The following is a 17,146-nucleotide window of genomic DNA, read 5'->3' as shown; positions in this document are numbered from 1 at the left end:
TATCTCAATATTTTTTAGCTGGATGGCGATAGAAGATGTATATCTCGATATTTTTTTAAAGCCATAACGTAAGAACAAAAAGAGAGTTCTTAGTCAAAGCTGTGTCCCAGATGTCACACAGGCACTTTTATTAACATACAGCGTAGATGTACATGAAGAAAACTACTCAAAAATAAATTATCAGCATTTATTAAATAATAATGCTCCATAAATAAAAGAAAACTATGTTGTTTTTGTGCATAACAAAGAGCTCACAATTGTGCAGTCAAAATGTAAACTAAAAGATGCTGAGCATAATAACAAAGACAGATTTCACAGCTGCTCTGTTCCCAAGTTCGTGACTGACAGCCTGGAGTTTGAAATCCTCTTCATAACCATGTCTCTTAACAGGTACCATTTATGGTCCTTATACACACACAATACGGTAATATTACCTTGAAGCACAGTACGCATTACTACGCGAGGCTCCTCGGTAGCCGTAATGCTCCGACAATCCATCAAGCGCTGCAGCTCCGTAGCTTACCAAAGTCGTACTAAAACATTTATTGACAGATTGCTGAGCGCCGTGTACCACATAAAATCGGTTCGCGGTCATCAAGCACAACCAGAATTCATACATAAGGCGTGCTGTCAACTTTTGCGAAAATAACAGGATTTCAGGCCGTGCATGTTGTTAGCGTGGTTAGCTCGTTAGCGTGGTTAGCTCGTTAGCGTTGTTATCTCGTTAACACGTTGACGCCCCACCACTGGGCGATGCGCAGTAACTCGTTAACGGAGATTTGCCGTGTCCATTTTGTCGCTGCCTGCAGGTGAAGCGATGGGGAAGGAGGTAGTGGTGGGCGGATCGATCCAAATATCGATAGTATCGATCCCAAGTTGGTATCGGATCGATACTAGCCTGGTTAGATCGATTCTTTACTTTGAGTTGTGCTTGTTTGCCATGCTGTGCTTTCGGCAAAAACGAAACAGCCAGGTCGCTGGACTCGCCGCTCCTGTGACAGCGGAGAACAGGCAAACTTTGCTCCCCCCCCCACCTCTTTCGGTGTTGCGCTGACACCTCACATGACTTAGACACTATTAAGTTGTTTACATATTAATTATATTTTTACCAATTGTTTTTGTTGTTGAGAATTTTAATTGTAATTTGTGTATTATAGTTTATCAACAGTATTTGTTTTAATTTGTTTACAGGTTTGCGAGCACTTAAGATTAACAAAAAAAAAAAAAAAGATCGCCACCACGGCAGACCCGATGGCATTTTCATGCTTCGCAGCATCATTTATTCTTACAATAATCACACGGTTGCTGTAACAGTACAGTCAACGGCTGCAGCTCTCCCGCTGGCAGCCGTACACATCAACACCACCAAACCTGCAGCGTCATCGCAGAACACGCCCTGCCACATGCATCGCCCGCTTCACCCCACCCCGCGAGCAGGCGAAGGAATCGGCCCGGACCATCGGCGCCCCATGCCCCGGCCCAGCGACGGGGAAGTGTCCACTCTGGCGGTCGCCCGCGCCTCTGGCGGAAGCCCGGGAGCTGGCCTGATGGCCATCCATATGGCAAGCAGAGGCGGCAGAGCAGGAGTCGAAGTGAGCCGGGGCTCAGAGGCAGCTGGGCAGACGGCCGAAGCGGACAGCATGCCTCCCTCAGGCAGGACCCCCGCACACCTCGCGCACCTCGACCTCCATCTCCAGCTTGGCAGGTCCCGCTGGTGAGCCAGCCTCTGGCTCACCCCGAGCCGCGCGCTGTCCACCCTTACAGTGATCACCCGGTTGCTGTAACAGTAGCCTACATTCAACGGCTGCAGCCCTCCTGCTGCCAGCTGTTCACATCAACACCAAAAACAACAACAGCACAAGCAGCGCACAGGTTTTAAGCCGGTCACATCTTATATCTCGTATAAAAATATATCGATATTTTTAAAAGAACTCAATATATCGCCCAGTCCTAGTCTACACCAAGGTTACTGTCGTTAAATTCAACTAAAACAGTGTAGTTGAATAAAATAAAAACTACTACTAGACCTTTGAAAAAACTTTGGGAACTTGGGTAAAATAAAATAAATATACATAGTTTTGGTATTTGTATATTTTGGTTAAATTTGTTATCACAAACTGTCTGATGAGATGTCTACAAGATGAGAGCCAAGTGCTTTCAAATGTTCTTGTTATATTGTTATACGTGTCCTGATTTTCCTTAAGCTTTCCTGACATTATTCCAAAAATGCTGTAATAATTTTTTTTTTTAAAAAGCTCGGAAAGCTACCTGAAACTCAACTGAATTTAAAAACCGAAAGTGAAAAAGGAAAAAAGAAAAAACCCTGAAAGGGCCATATTCATTTCATAAATGTAACATAAATATGTTTTCACGTAAAACAAAAATAACGCTGTTCTACGCAACTTCGTTAGCTCTGATTGGAACTCATCTCCAGAATATTTTCATCTTGTTATGCATTTGTTGGTTAAAGTGTAAATTTCATCACAGCTTTAGTTATTGACTTGTTTTTGTCAGGAAAAACCTGCAACTTCTAGTTAGAATCAACATGAGTGGTCCACTGGAGGTCGTGTTGTTGTTCTCTGGTCCTCCTCCAGCTGATATACTGGTCCCTGCTGCTGGGTTAATGTCCAGCTCTCCTGGTTTAATGGCCTGTCTTCTGATATCTCCTCCACACCGCTGAGCATATGCTGAGATGTTCCATCCTGCAGGAGCTGGACTGTCTGTGCCGCCTTGAACGGGCTGCAGGTACAGTCTCATGCTACCAGCAGGTACAAGGACACAAACTAACACAAGGCTAAACTGGAGGAAAATCAGGGATAAAGAGAAGCACCACCTCCTGAACCATTACCTTATTGGGCTGTCTTGTTGTTGCCACTCCAGTGCACCTGTTTTCACTTGGATTTGCACCAAAGCAGCTTAAATGGACTCACAGTGGTTTCTGCTTGCTAGCTGGACAGACTTAGATCCCTACAGTTTAACTGACTTTGTGTCACACTGATGATCAAGTGTTTCTGAGTGTGTAATAAGCTTTTATTTTATTTTTGTGGGCCACATACAGACCACTTTAAATATTTGTGGGCCGTGTAAATAAGTTTAACAACTCATGTGGTCCCTGATATATCTTAATATGAGACAAGATGCTGAGCCCAACAAAACAAAACAGAAAAAGCTGATTTCTATATTAGACTGTGAAAAAACAAACTTTTCTGTCATTTCATTGTTTATGGGTTAATTACTTTGGTAATAAAATCTATGTGCAGGAGGTCTACAATTAGGAAAAGCTGCAAAATTAATAAAAACACAGTTAAAAATCCAAAATCTATGCTCTTCTTCACATTTTTTCAAAGCTGTCCAGTGGACTGGATTGGAGTCCTTACGGCCTACTTCAGTCTTCACTTCAGTCCTCACGTCAGGCCCTGGGCCTTATGTTTGACACATCAGCTTTAAAAGGGGGCACAGCTCAACCTTGTAGCACATGTGCACTTCTGTGGTGGTTGGGTTAAATGAATAGCAGATACATTTTGGGTGTGTGTGTCTCAGTGAATGAAGCAGTAATGAAGGCCCACGGTGGGAAAAGAGGATGCTCGCTCATTTAAATTCTGCTACTCGCGCAGACACTGAACCTGCAGCTGATTCATATTTGTAAAAACAAGATTTTCTGTTTGTGTCCTCATGAAAATTAATGTGATGCTTTTGACCTTCTTTACCCTGAGCACGCTGCAAGGGGCCATCTCCGCTCTGGCTGGCTGTTTTGTATTTGCATGGAGAGATTTGCATATGATTAAATTATTGAATGTATTGCTGTGTTATGTTGTGACTCTGATGTGAAAGTGAGAGCCACAGAAAGTTGCTGCATGTTTCTCAGATGCTGAGATGATGCCGTATTGATCGATCCCTGTTAGTGAAATCAGATTCTTCCAGCAACAAAAAGGGTGGACGGTTGAAGCAGAACATGAGCACACAAGCAGAATATTAAATAAGCTGGAGGAAGACGAGCTGAGCCTTAGAAGAACTTATGCTGCAGGCTGCGTCGGCGGCCATTGTGAATAAAGGCTCGAGTTCTCAACCCCAAAAGTCACATCCGATATTTTCAGTTTGTCCTATAAGTTTTACTTTCTGTGACTCGTTCCTCATTTCTGTTCTTCAAACACTTTCATTATTGTATTTGTTGGAATTTATGTCGAAACTACACCGCATGCAGTTTTTAGATTTTGTTTCTCTTGAAAGACGTCGTCCTGATGATGTCCAGCTAGTGTCCATAAACCACGAATTCTCTGACTCCTCTGTTTGTGCAAACAAACTTGTTATCACAATAGATTACAGGGAGTGCAGAATTATTAGGCAAGTTGTATTTTTGAGGAATAATTTTATTATTGAACAACAACCATGTTCTCAATGAACCCAAAAAACTCATTAATATCAAAGCTGAATGTTTTTGGAAGTAGTTTTTAGTTTGTTTTCAGTTTTAGCTATTTTAGGGGGATATCTGTGTGTGCAGGTGACTATTACTGTGCATAATTATTAGGCAACTTTAGCAAAAAACAAATATATACCCATTTCAATTATTTATTTTTACCAGTGAAACCAATATAACATCTCCACATTCACAAATATACATTTCTGACATTCAAAAACAAAACAAAAACAAATCAGCGACCAATATAGCCACCTTTCTTTGCAAGGACACTCAAAATCCTGCCATCCATGGATTCTGTCAGTGTTTTGATCTGTTCACCATCAACATTGCGTGCAGCAGCAACCACAGCCTCCCAGACACTGTTCAGAGAGGTGTACTGTTTTCCCTCCTTGTAAATCTCACATTTGATGATGGACCACAGGTTCTCAATGGGGTTCAGATCAGGTGAACAAGGTGGCCATGTCATTAGTTTTTCTTCTTTTATACCCTTTCTTGCCAGCCACGCTGTGGAGTACTTGGACGCGTGTGATGGAGCATTGTCCTGCATGAAAATCATGTTTTTCTTGAAGGATGCAGACTTCTTCCTGTACCACTGCTTGAAGAAGGTGTCTTCCAGAAACTGGCAGTAGGACTGGGAGTTGAGCTTGACTCCATCCTCAACCCGAAAAGGCCCCACAAGCTCATCTTTGATGATACCAGCCCAAACCAGTACTCCACCTCCACCTTGCTGGCGTCTGAGTGGGACTGGAGCTCTCTGCCCTTTACCAATCCAGCCACGGGCCCATCCATCTGGCCCATCAAGACTCACTCTCATTTCATCAGTCCATGAAACCTTAGAAAAATCAGTCTTGAGATATTTCTTGGCCCAGTCTTGACGTTTCAGCTTGTGTGTCTTGTTCAGTGGTGGTCGTCTTTCAGCCTTTCTTACCTTGGCCATGTCTCTGAGTTAGTGCACACCTTGTGCTTTTGGGCACTCCAGTGATGTTGCAGCTCTGAAATATGGCCAAACTGGTGGCAAGTGGCATCTTGGCAGCTGCACGCTTGACTTTTCTCAGTTCATGGGCAGTTATTTTGCGCCTTGGTTTTTCAACACGCTTCTTGCGACCCTGTTGACTATTTTGAATGAAACGCTTGATTGTTCGATGATCACGCTTCAGAAGCTTTGCAATTTTGAGACTGCTGCATCCCTCTGCAAGATATCTCACTATTTTTGACTTTTCTGAGCCTGTCAAGTCCTTCTTTTGACCCATTTTGCCAAAGGAAAGGACGTTGCCTAATAATTATGCACACCTGATATAGGGTGTTGATGTCATTAGACCACACCCCTTCTCATTACAGAGATGCACATCACCTAATATGCTTAATTGGTAGTAGGCTTTCGAGCCTATACAGCTTGGAGTAAGATAACATGCATGAAGAGGATGATGTGGACAAAATACTCATTTGCCTAATAATTCTGCACTCCCTGTAAATGGACTATATAAGTCTAACCAGACTAAACAAGTCAAGCGTATTAAACAGAGAATAAAGCATAAACAGTCTAAAACAGCAGTGCAGTTTATTTATGTATTTATAGAGGACCAAAACTGCCAAAATTAAAATAAATAAATAAATAAATGCCACAACAGATGTTGCTGTTAAATGCTTGAAAAGAATATAGATAAATATAGCAGTTAGTTGATGTTTTCTCTAATTTGCTTCTTAGAATTAACTTTATGTTAAAGGATCAACATGATTGTGATCGACTGTGATCTGAGGGGTATACCACGATTCAAAAAGGTCAACAACAGCAAGCTTTCTTTGCTCTACCCTAGTACAAGATGACCAGTATCACAACGGTGGTTGTCAGCTTCCTCTGTTAAGCCGAGCTCTCTAGGCCTGGTGTATGTTTACATAAAAAGGGGTATTTCACTCTTCTTTTACACAAAGAATCCCTGTGAGCGCCCCCTACCCTGATCGGACACGTTAGCATGTAATGATAAAAGGTGAAAAAATGTATAAAGAACATAAAAAATATAAATACAAAAAATAAAAAAGTGAAATGCAAATTTGATTGTAAATAGGACAACATTAATACCCCAGAAAATCATTAATCATTAGATTTGGTGCACAGATCGGTAACATAAACATTTTAACTTTAATTAATTACTGGCTGCACGTCAGATCTGTGAAACTTTAAACTGGATACTTTGAAACATTGAAGCTGACTGTCTCACAGCCTGGTAAACAAGATGTGGAGATAACTTTAGTCAGGAGATCAAAGTGAAATTAACTTGATTGATTGCTCTGGACCAAGTTATGTGTTCAGCATAAGTTACTATGGCGATCAAAGCTGAAGACTTCAAGCTCAACATACCTACAAATCTGCTAATCTGACTTCATGGCACAGCCCTCAGAGGATGGGGACATAGGTGTATGTTGTTCTGGGTTTTGGAACTCCAACTGATCATTGATGCCTTAAGGACAAAAGTCATTTTTAAAAGATATAAAATTGCTGTAAATTCTGGTTGGTAAACATCCCTCATCTCTCCTCTTCTCTCCGTTCTTGTCCTTTGTAGAGAGGTGAAGCGTTTCCTTGGCGCCGCCGTGGATCTGTGCAGGTGGAGGGTCACATCACATGGGAGTGTGCGACTGCACGCGTGACGGTGTGTGTTTAGGCCTCCTGCCGTCACTTGCTCCTCCCAGACAGGCATGGCGGGGGGCAGGGAGCGCAGCGGCTCGAGGACGCAGAGGCCGTGGTCGGTGTACCGAGCCAACACGCTGGAGCTGTCCAACGAGATGATCAGCTTGGCGCTCGCAGGTAAGAATATCGTGGAAACTGAGCTAGAGTCAGAAACTTTTTAGTGTTTTGTGCATTTTAGCAAAATAGTGTCAAATATAGTTTGGTCACATTTAAGGAGGTTAGGTTTAGAAAAAGGTCAATAAGTCCAACTCACACTGATAAAGCATCCCTGAGATATTCACGCATTATCAAAATGGTCAGATTTTGTATTTCAAAATAAAAGCCTTTGAAATGTCCTGTATGAGTTTTTTACCTTTAATTTACAAACAGATTACAGGGAAACGTCCTGTTTTCACAGACGTATTTCCCTTTACATTGATAGTATAACACGTCAGACTGTCACTCATTTAATATCAAGGCAGTCTCATTTGATCTGATCAAAATAAAACCCTTTCCTACAAAGGTAAACATGGCTCATATAGCCATGAAAGGGATTACAGGAAAACATCCTTTTTACAGACATGCTATTAATCTAAGGGGAAGTATAATACCTCAGGCTGTCATTCCACGTCAGGTCATTCTGTGTATTTCAAAATAAAAGCCTTTTGAAAGTCTGAGCTGTGTTTACCTTTAATTTAAAAAGACATTACAAAGGTGCTAGTTTCATTTTCATCTAAACATAATCAAAATTGACGTAAAGTAGCTTCAATGTTGCAGCTGGAGATGATTTTAATAAATGAACTGCTGGTCGACTTTGTTTTTTAGTACTGCAGCATAATTTATCATGTACAAAAGCTTCAAATGCTGTTTCTCTGACGTTTCCGTTCTGATGACGTTTGTGTTACTTTGCAGGAAATAGTCAGGACCCAGATGAACCTGTGCTGGAATTCAGTGTGGGTGAGTAATATGAGCATTTATGATGGCTGTCCGTGACATTTATAACCCGTATTTAAATTTAGTGGTCGTTAGTGCCTCAGTTCATGATCTACTCACAGCAAGTGACAGTGACTACCATAAGAGCAGACTCTGCTCTTATGGTAGCAAAATATATTCAGAAAATCTCCATAAAACAGCAGCTCAGCAGCAGAAATATATCAGACAGTGAGAATATATGAGTATATGGTCAGCTGGTTGTGAGTTAATGAGTATGTGTAATCAATCCAAACATTTTGAAACAAACTCTCCAACCTCGCAGCTGCAAGACTGCCTGTGCAACCACAAGCGCCTTCAGAGAGTCTTCCTGCTTGCCTCTTGGCTTGATTTGCTTGTGTTTTCTCACCCAGCATGCACAGACCTGGTGACTCCTTCTCTGGACCGAAAACCCAACACCTTTGTAGCAGTGAGCTGCACGACACCGCCGCAGGCCTTCTGGACCAAACACGCCCAGACTGAAGTCATAGAGGTCAGACTCGTCACACAGATACAGAAACAGACTTAAAGTTACAGTTGGACTAATGTTTAAGCAGCTCTATCTTCCATAACGTTGATTTCAGCTTGTAGGTGTGACTTAACTACGGCATAGTGACCTGTTTGCCACCACCCACACCTTCCTTATCTACGTCATTCAGTCTGGATGTGAAGGACGAGGGAGAAATGAATAATAAAACTGCAAAAACACACTTTTAGAAAAGTTTTGTTGCCAAACACGAATGTGACCTCTGAAATTGCTCTTTCAGAGGTCACATTCGTGTTTGGCAACAAAAGAGGTCACATCACTTTGTATTGAATGCATTTATTTACACGCCCCCTCAAGTGCAGAGTGAGTCATCAAAAATAAGAATTTTGTTGGGTAAACACTCATAAATATGTAGTTTTATGCATATTTGGCAAAGTTAAAATGATACAGTGTGAAACCAGTGTATTTTTAGGCGTATCTGTATGTGTTACAATGACTTTCTTCTTCCAAAATGCCTGTTTTGCACATGGTTTGAACTTTTAACTTAAATGTCAACACAAATTGAAGCTGCTATTGTGTTACTTTTCCTTGAAAATGTGATATGATAATAACAATAAAACAAAACATGAACTGCTGAACTATTTTGTGTAACCTGTGTCTCTCCACAGGGCACCAGTAACCCCAGCTTCCTCAGCAGCATTGCCTTCTTCCAGGACTCCAACATCAACCAGCTGACGCAGGTCAAACTGGCTGCGTATGATGTGAAGGATCGCTCGCAGGGCACGGTACGACCAGCAGCACTGATAATTTTATTTTAATAATTTGAGCAAAGAAGCAGCTCAGCGTGTGAACTGTCTGTCTGTCCAGATGTACATGTTGGGCTCTGCACTTTTCCCTGTGAAGGAGATACTGCAAGAGAAGAGCCACAAATTACAGCTCGAACTGCGGTAACACACACTTAAACACACAAACACTTCTGCTTTTTTACTGCTGTATTCAAGATTCTTTAAATTCACCCCAGTTCTTTAAGCAAAACTCACTCCATCTTATTGCTGTTTTATTGCCGTCTTGATGCACCACTTTCACTTTGAAGATATAAACTGACTGCGAGTGAAAGATTTCTTGAAGCCATTTCTAAACAACTGCATATTCCAATATCATAATTACACCCCCACTAATATTTGGTTCAAGGTCTCTTAGCATGTTGCACCTCAACCAGACACTTCACAGCCATCAGTGAGCTTCTGGTTTAATCCTGGCTTATATTTGACTGCTATTCTTGGCAGAATTGGGAGAGTTAAAGTGTTTGGTTTCTTGGCACAATCTTGGCTTTTAAGCTCAGTCCACAAATCTTTTCAACAGGGTTTAGGTCGGGGTTTTGGGAAGGCCATTCCAGAAGTTCAATGTGAACCTGCTTTATCCATTCAAAACTAGTTTTAATGTGTGTTTGGGATCATTATCCTATTGGAACACCCAATTATGTCAAAGTTTCAATGGTCTAGCTGTTGATTTGAGGTCAAGTTAAAGATTTTGGAGGTAGTCCTCCTCCTTCATTATTCCATCCACCTTTTGCATCACCAGTACCACTGACAGCAAAACAGCCCCAGAGCATGATGCTAGCACCACCCTGCTTGAGAGCTGGTACAGGTTTGAAAACATACCTCTTGTCATTGTGGACAAATAGCTCAATCTTTGTTTGGTTTGACCATAAAACCTTTTTTCTAGAAGGCATCTAGCTTGTTGATGTGGGCAGCTGCAAATTTTAGTCAAGTTTGAAGGTGTAGATCTTCAAGAAGGGGCTTTTCTCTTGGTCAGCACCCTTTCAGTCCATGATGATGTAAAACAGGTGTCACTGTGGACAGAGATTTTGGTCTTCCAGCAGTTTCCAGTTCATGACAGGCTCGAGTCTTGATGGTTCCTGATTTGTTCCTGGGCATCCCTACCAATTTCCTCTTATTTGAGGGTAACAGTTTGGATCTTCTTCTAGACCTCAGCAAATCTGAATAACTTGTACTTAAGTACAGTTTTTTGAACCGATGACCTTGGAATCTGCAGTTGTTTAGAAAAGACTCCAAAAGACCTTCCCAACTTGTTTAAATATACAGTTCTCCTTCTTGGATCTTCACTGAGTTCCTTAGACTTTCCCTTAGTTTTGAGTATTGGTCAGTCCAATGAGTTCTATCAAACAATCCTTTTTATGCTGCAAAGAAAAGCTACCAGTTGGACACAATCATGATCGCTAACAAGAAGTTAACAAACATGTGCACCCAGTGTTTTAAAGTTGTTAAAGATGCATGCTGCACAATGATTCCACCCTGGAAAAGAACAGTTAAAAGAAATCATTAAAAAGACAAGATTATCAATCAATCAAGCAATTTATTTATAAGCAGATTTAAAAACAACACAGGCTGACCAAAGTGCTGTACATAATAAAAAAGTAAAAAGTAGATCAAACACACACAAAGAACAAAACAAAACTCAGTCACAATTAAAAGCTAGAGTGTAAAAATGTGTTTTGATTGATTGATCGATAATATTTTATTCATCCCGATGGAAATTGGGTTAAGGCTGCCAGCCTTGCCAGCGCCATACGCCATTTTCAAACAGGTTTTAAAAATGTCTAGTGTTGGAGAGATCCTAATTTCAACAGGCAGACTAATTCAAGGTTTGGGCGCAGCAATCGCAAAGGCCCGGTCTTCTCTGTTTTTTAGACTGCTTCTAGGGACAAACTAGAAGCAACTAGCAGCTGACCTAAGAGTTCTATTTGGAGTATTTTTAGTTAACAGATCAGAGAGGTATGCCAGAGCTAATCCATTTAGAGATTTAAAAACAAGCAATAAAATCTTAAAATCAATTCTACAACATACTGGAAGCCAGTGTAAATGAACCAAGGCTGGGGAAAAATGGTCATGTTTACGAGTGCCTGTCAAGAGTCAGGCTGCAGCATTCTGAACTAGCTGAAGATGAGACAGCAGAGCCTGGCTGATACCAAAATAAAGACTATTACAGTAGTCAAGCCTGGATGAAATAAATGCATCTCTCACTTTCTCAAAGTCAGCAAATGACAAAATGTTCTTTTGTTGGCTTTTACAACAGAATTTATTTGTTTCTCAAATGAAAAGCTGCTATCAAAGAACACTCCCAGATTCTTTGCAAAGGGATTTCTGGATTTTTCCAGAGGACCAAGGTCAACCTTAAGAGAAAAGCGAGGGTCAGAAGGTCCAAATAGAACAATCTCAATTTTTTGGTCATTTATATTCAAAATATTTAATGCAAACCATGATTTAATGTCATCAAGGCAGTCTAGCCAAAGAAAGATTACCATGACATTCATGCCCATGATGATTGTGTGTAAACTGCTGACCACAACGGTAAGCAAGAAATAAAAGATGCTTGAATTTTAACTGTACAGAAGAAACATTTCATTTTTATGAAATGTTTCTTCTTACTTTGAAAAGTAAGAAGTGTTGTCATTTATGTATTTACAACATATAAAAGCCTGCTTGTCATTTACGTCAATTTTTTTTCCATCTTGACACAAAGCCTAATGTGGTTAGTCAAATGAAATGATGTGTGACGTCCTTCCTTTACTTTAAGTGTGTTTCCTGCTAAATTTGCAAGACAAAACTTGAAATGGAAAAAGGATATAGTGACAGATTTGTGGTTCTAGTTTTTAGTGTGCCACTGAAGATCTGCTGAGGATGTTGGATAGCAGAAGGACATGTAACTCAATATAATCGAAATGGCAGTGGTGGGTGGCACTCTGGAAATGAATCATCCGGCTGAGAAGAAGGATATTTAAAAAAAAAACACACAGAACAAACGTGGGCTGAGGAGGGAGACTTGAGGAACACCGCATTTAAAATGAATAGGAAACAGGAAGCAAGTATTAGCTAAGGCTGCTAAAGATGTTCTTTCAGAGAAGAAAGAGCCACTGACTGTAGAAGATCTTTATACAGCCATTGGTAAGAACATAGAAGATTAAAAGCGGATCTCTTAATTTTAACCTAGTTTGCAGAAGGTTTTTTGGCACTTAAAAAAGCTATTTAGGAATTAAATGATACTAAAAGAATGATTAGCAGCTTTAATGCTGTTTTATGTTCAAATGGGCAGATCAGCAGAGAACCAGCGGGTAGGGAACATCACTGTGGCGGCGTGGCAGATGGAGGAAAGAACAGATCAGAGGATGTCGATGGGACGTCTGCCAGAAAGCATCAACGGCCGGGTAAGAGGCTGGCAGCCACGGGCAGATTTATTTATCTTCCTTGTGATCAGAGCAGATATTTTCCATGATTGGCCAACACTGGCGTCAGTTATTATATCTGCAAGCTCAACAAATGTTCTGAGGTTACATCAATTAATATAATTTTGCATTTGCATCAAAAGTTTTGATGTTTGCTTGTAAAGAATTTGATTAGACTTGTATACTTAAATATCTCAGACAGATTTCTGAGTGTTTCCGCTTCATTGTCTCGCAAATGTTGGTAAAATGCTGCATGTTTGCTCCTGAGCCTTGCTGTTTTCTGTGACTGCATGTAAAGCATATATATTAAATGATCATGGTACAATAAAGACATCGCCATGTGGCAGTAAAGTCATTTATCTCGGGTTTGTGTAGAAGCTCTGGGAGTGTGGTGTAGGTGATAGTGGAGAGATAAAGGAAGGTGGATGCTGCCTGCCAGAGCTGACGTAGTATAATGTTGGTGCTTGTGCTTGTCCTGCAGACGGTGCTGCCTGTCGACGAGAGCCTGACGGAGTCGATGGGAGTCCGAATCAAGTACGCCTCGTTGTGCAAAGATACCCTGCTGCGCTCAGGTGGGACAGCTTTGCTCTGTGACTCGGTGTGTGCAAAGTAGCGTGGTGTTAGTAAGGTTTTGGTGAAGTTTTGTTTTTCTTTCTTCTTAAATCAGTTAAAATAACTTGGCTACATTGTCCTGTACTTTGCTGATATATTTCTAATCAGTTTAATTAAACATTTGGATCGAAATTGTTTAATCTGGTAACTGAGTAAGCATTTAAAGACATGAATGTTAAACAGATTTTCCTGCATTAAATGCCTTCATTAGAACCCTTTCACATAAGCTTAGAGATCAGTCCGTGGATCCCTGGCAACCTCTGGTGGGAAGGAAAAATGTTTAATTCCTGGCTGGTTGTTGAGTGGTTGCTAGAAGCTGCCATCAGTCACATGGTGGTGCACAATAAAACCTCCGTTAACAAGATGTAAGCTTGTTTAGAAACACTCGTTGTTTACTGTTTGAGTGAAAGTGAAACTCGGATAAACTGTCACACAAACCAGAAATGGCAAAAATTTGCCTTCAGTGTTGTGCCAACACACCACAACTTGTAGGTATTTTCTAATTGTTTTTTATTTTTATTTCATTTTAACTTTTGATTTTCAGTTCAGTTTAGTTTCAGTTAAGTTTCCAGAGTGGGTTTTCTTATTTCAGCTTAGTTTCTGTTGTTTGAAAATGTTTAGATTTAATGTAGTTTCTATTAGTTTCACTGGTAGTTTTAGTCTATTTAATTAAGGTTGAACAGGTTGATCAGGTCAAAGACAAAAAGACTCAATAGAAGTTTTTACCCACCGGCTGTCAAACATACCCTACCTCCACCCTGTTTGAAGGATAACTGCACTGCCAACACTCATTACACTTTATTTATAAACTGTATTTTTATTTATACTATAATGCAACCAACATTCCTACCTTTGTAAACTGTATTTCTTATAACCGTATTTATTATAGTAGCAACAGCCCCCCCACACACACTGAGTGTGTACCTCACAATGCACCTGCTCCTCAGATTGCATGTATGTGTATGTATATATGTAGGCGTGTATGTGGAAATATGTGTGTGTGTATGTGTATGTACGCATACATATATGTGTATATATATACATACATATATGTATGTATCCGTATGTATGCAGGTGTATTTATAACTTGTACATGTCTTTCTTGTGTAAATGTAAATTTGTCTGTGTTATTGTGTAAATACTTACACTATTGTGCTTTTCACACTCATGGAGAGATGCCAAACTGCCTTTCGTTGTTCTTGTAACAGTGACAATAAAGAGCAATTCTATTCTATTAATATTGTATGCAGGGCATATGTTAGAGGCAAGACCTAGGAATATCAGCATAGTTATTACAATTAAAAAACAATTAAACAACTGACAAAGATAAAAACTAAGGATATGCGCTCTATAATTAAGTTTCTTAAAATTCCTTCAATTTTATATTTTATTATATATATAATAATAATAATATATTTTATATATTAAATTTTTTTTTTTTTTTTTTTAGTTTACAGAAATGTTTTTTCATTTCTAGTTATAATTATAATCTTGAATCTGATTTTTTAGTTTGGGTTGTACTTTTCACAGTTTCACTTTCCCTATGAGAGTAGTTAACAAATTTTAGAAGACAAGTCAGCATCTTCCAAGCAAAGTTTTGGTCCCAAAACTGCCCAGCAGCCTCTAGAAACCACCTGGTACCTGGGTGGGGAATACAAATTTTCCCCTATTGACCAGAGGTTGTAAAATGGTTGGATACTGGTCTGTAGCCCTGTGTCACTGAGACCTTAGGGTATTAGGTTTATGTGCATGGAAAACCAAAGGAGAAAGTGTGAAGCAAACTGACTAACTCGTTGAAATTAATATTTAATAGTTTTAGTTTAATTTAATTTTAAAGATGCCAGGCAAAATGTATTCTGCACACACTGAATATTTTCTGAGTTAAAGTCCCTTGAGGACATAGTAGTGGCAGTTTTTAACTCGCCTTACATTTTCCTGATACCAAATCAAATGTACACTAAGACTGTGATACTTCAAGTTTCATTGAGCGATCTTGTAAGCGTATAAATCATGGGATATAACCTAGTTTCAATAGCCCCATTTCAGTGTGTAGGATGTAGAGGAACAGAAACGAGCATTGGTACACTGAATGTTTGATCTGCTTTCTGATAATTCACAGGAAAAAAACTTCAAAAAGGCAAAACTTTGAAGACCCATATCACCATGTGGCATACATGACTGCTCAAAACAAGTTACAACATATGAACGTGAACATTTTTACCTACATCTTTATACCAAGCTAATCTCCGAGCAGTAATTCCGTCTCTGGAAAGAAGTGACTCATTTGGACACTTTTACAGAGCTTCATCAACCCTTATAGTCATATATTCTGAGAGGAGTATGTCTTCTGAATTTCAACCCTGCACCTGTTGGTTTTTTATTTTTTCTCTGTCCTCGTCCTTCATTTCTCTAACTCACATTTTCCATCAACATGCAGTTGAGTTGTATTGATTGTCCCCGGTGAGTGGGAGGTGTCTGTTTACCTCGGGGATTGAGTGGCAGTCCAAAAATAACGGAAAGCAATAACGTTGTTTACTGAGAAAAACTTTGGTCAGATCTGTCTTCATCTAATCCAAGCTAACTGAATTTTGTGTTGCTTCAGTGTTTGGCGGCACGATGTCGAGGATGTACCGCTTCCCCACCACTGATGGGAACCACCTACGAGTGCTGGAGCAGATGGCCGAAAGCGTCTTGTCTCTAAACATTCCCAGACAGTTTGTCAAACTGCTGCTGGAGGAGGATGCAGCCAGGTACAGCCACACATGCATTTCTAAAGTTTACCAATAAAGAACATGTTACTTGTTCTTACTTATTCTTCATTTCTTATACTGAATAAACTGAACCTCTGTCGGTAAAACTTTTTTCGCTCCTTGCTTTGTGCTTTTAAAGAATGCATAGTTTCTCAAAATGGATTCAAAACAGGTTAACACTGTGTAAAATACAACATCAGATGTTTCAACTGCAATATTTATGCAGGTGGAGAATTTTAGCAGCAGCCTGCTTAAATTCTATGAGACGTGGACATCATCACAACTGCTATTTCCTTCAACCATCACCAGAAATCAGATTTTCCCACCATTGCACTGTGAAGTCATTTTGATCACAAAATATAACAATGAAGTTGTTAAATATATTTTCCCTCAACTTTGGACACTACCTACCTCATCAACACTCGACATCTTTAAAGCCTGAGCTTTGACTCATTTCTTTTGTTTTCTTACCTGTTCGTCTTCAGTTTTTCTGTATTTTCCTGCTCTGTTTTCTTCCTCTTAGCTGTACGCCACTTTGGTCAGCTCTTGTTTTTAAAATGTGCTTACAAAGAAACTGAATTGACATGACTAATAAAAAAAAAAAAAAAGGGCAAAACTAAGTTCCTGTAATAACCAACAGGAGACCAATGATGTGTAAACTGACTTCGATATGGCTTACTGGTCAGTAGTTGGACAGTGTTTGCAGACAAGTGGGTGTCTTGTCTGCAAACACTGCTGCTGAGTACAGAAATCGGGTTGTCATCAGTGCAGTCACAAAGAGGTTTTTGTCGCACACAGCTAGCAACCACTTGCCAACTGGTTGGGGAATACAGTTTTTCATAGGCTTGTAACTGGTTTCTAGGCCTTTGTGATGGAGGCCAAATGAATATAACAAAACAAAAATTAGCAGAGACCTAAAATGCATGCTTTTGCACCATTATGGTTTATCCAGTGTTCCACTTCATAGATGGTCCCAACTCGGCGGTCTCGTGATTCATCTTCATAA

General features: G+C 40.0%; 1 protein-coding gene across 15 annotated transcripts in view; it reads left to right on the top strand.

Annotated features, from left to right (window-relative positions):
• Window positions 1-17,146, top strand: part of inpp4ab (inositol polyphosphate-4-phosphatase type I Ab) — a 76,654-nt gene that overhangs the window by 29,377 nt on the left and 30,131 nt on the right. For all 15 annotated transcript variants that reach the window (XM_040051650.1, XM_040051659.1, XM_040051657.1 and 12 more), the window contains exons 2-9: window positions 6,976-7,217; window positions 7,992-8,036; window positions 8,423-8,541; window positions 9,204-9,320; window positions 9,403-9,482; window positions 12,649-12,760; window positions 13,260-13,350; window positions 15,993-16,140. In XM_040051650.1, coding sequence (XP_039907584.1) covers window positions 7,109-7,217; window positions 7,992-8,036; window positions 8,423-8,541; window positions 9,204-9,320; window positions 9,403-9,482; window positions 12,649-12,760; window positions 13,260-13,350; window positions 15,993-16,140 — 821 coding nt within the window. In that variant the 5' untranslated portion in view covers window positions 6,976-7,108. The remainder of the gene's footprint in view (window positions 1-6,975; window positions 7,218-7,991; window positions 8,037-8,422; window positions 8,542-9,203; window positions 9,321-9,402; window positions 9,483-12,648; window positions 12,761-13,259; window positions 13,351-15,992; window positions 16,141-17,146) is intronic.

This window comes from Simochromis diagramma, unplaced genomic scaffold, assembly GCF_900408965.1.
Source record: "Simochromis diagramma unplaced genomic scaffold, fSimDia1.1 OVJJ01000107.1, whole genome shotgun sequence".
NCBI classification, from domain to species: Eukaryota; Metazoa; Chordata; class Actinopteri; order Cichliformes; family Cichlidae; genus Simochromis; species Simochromis diagramma.
This window is presented reverse-complemented; position numbering and strand designations above follow the sequence as displayed.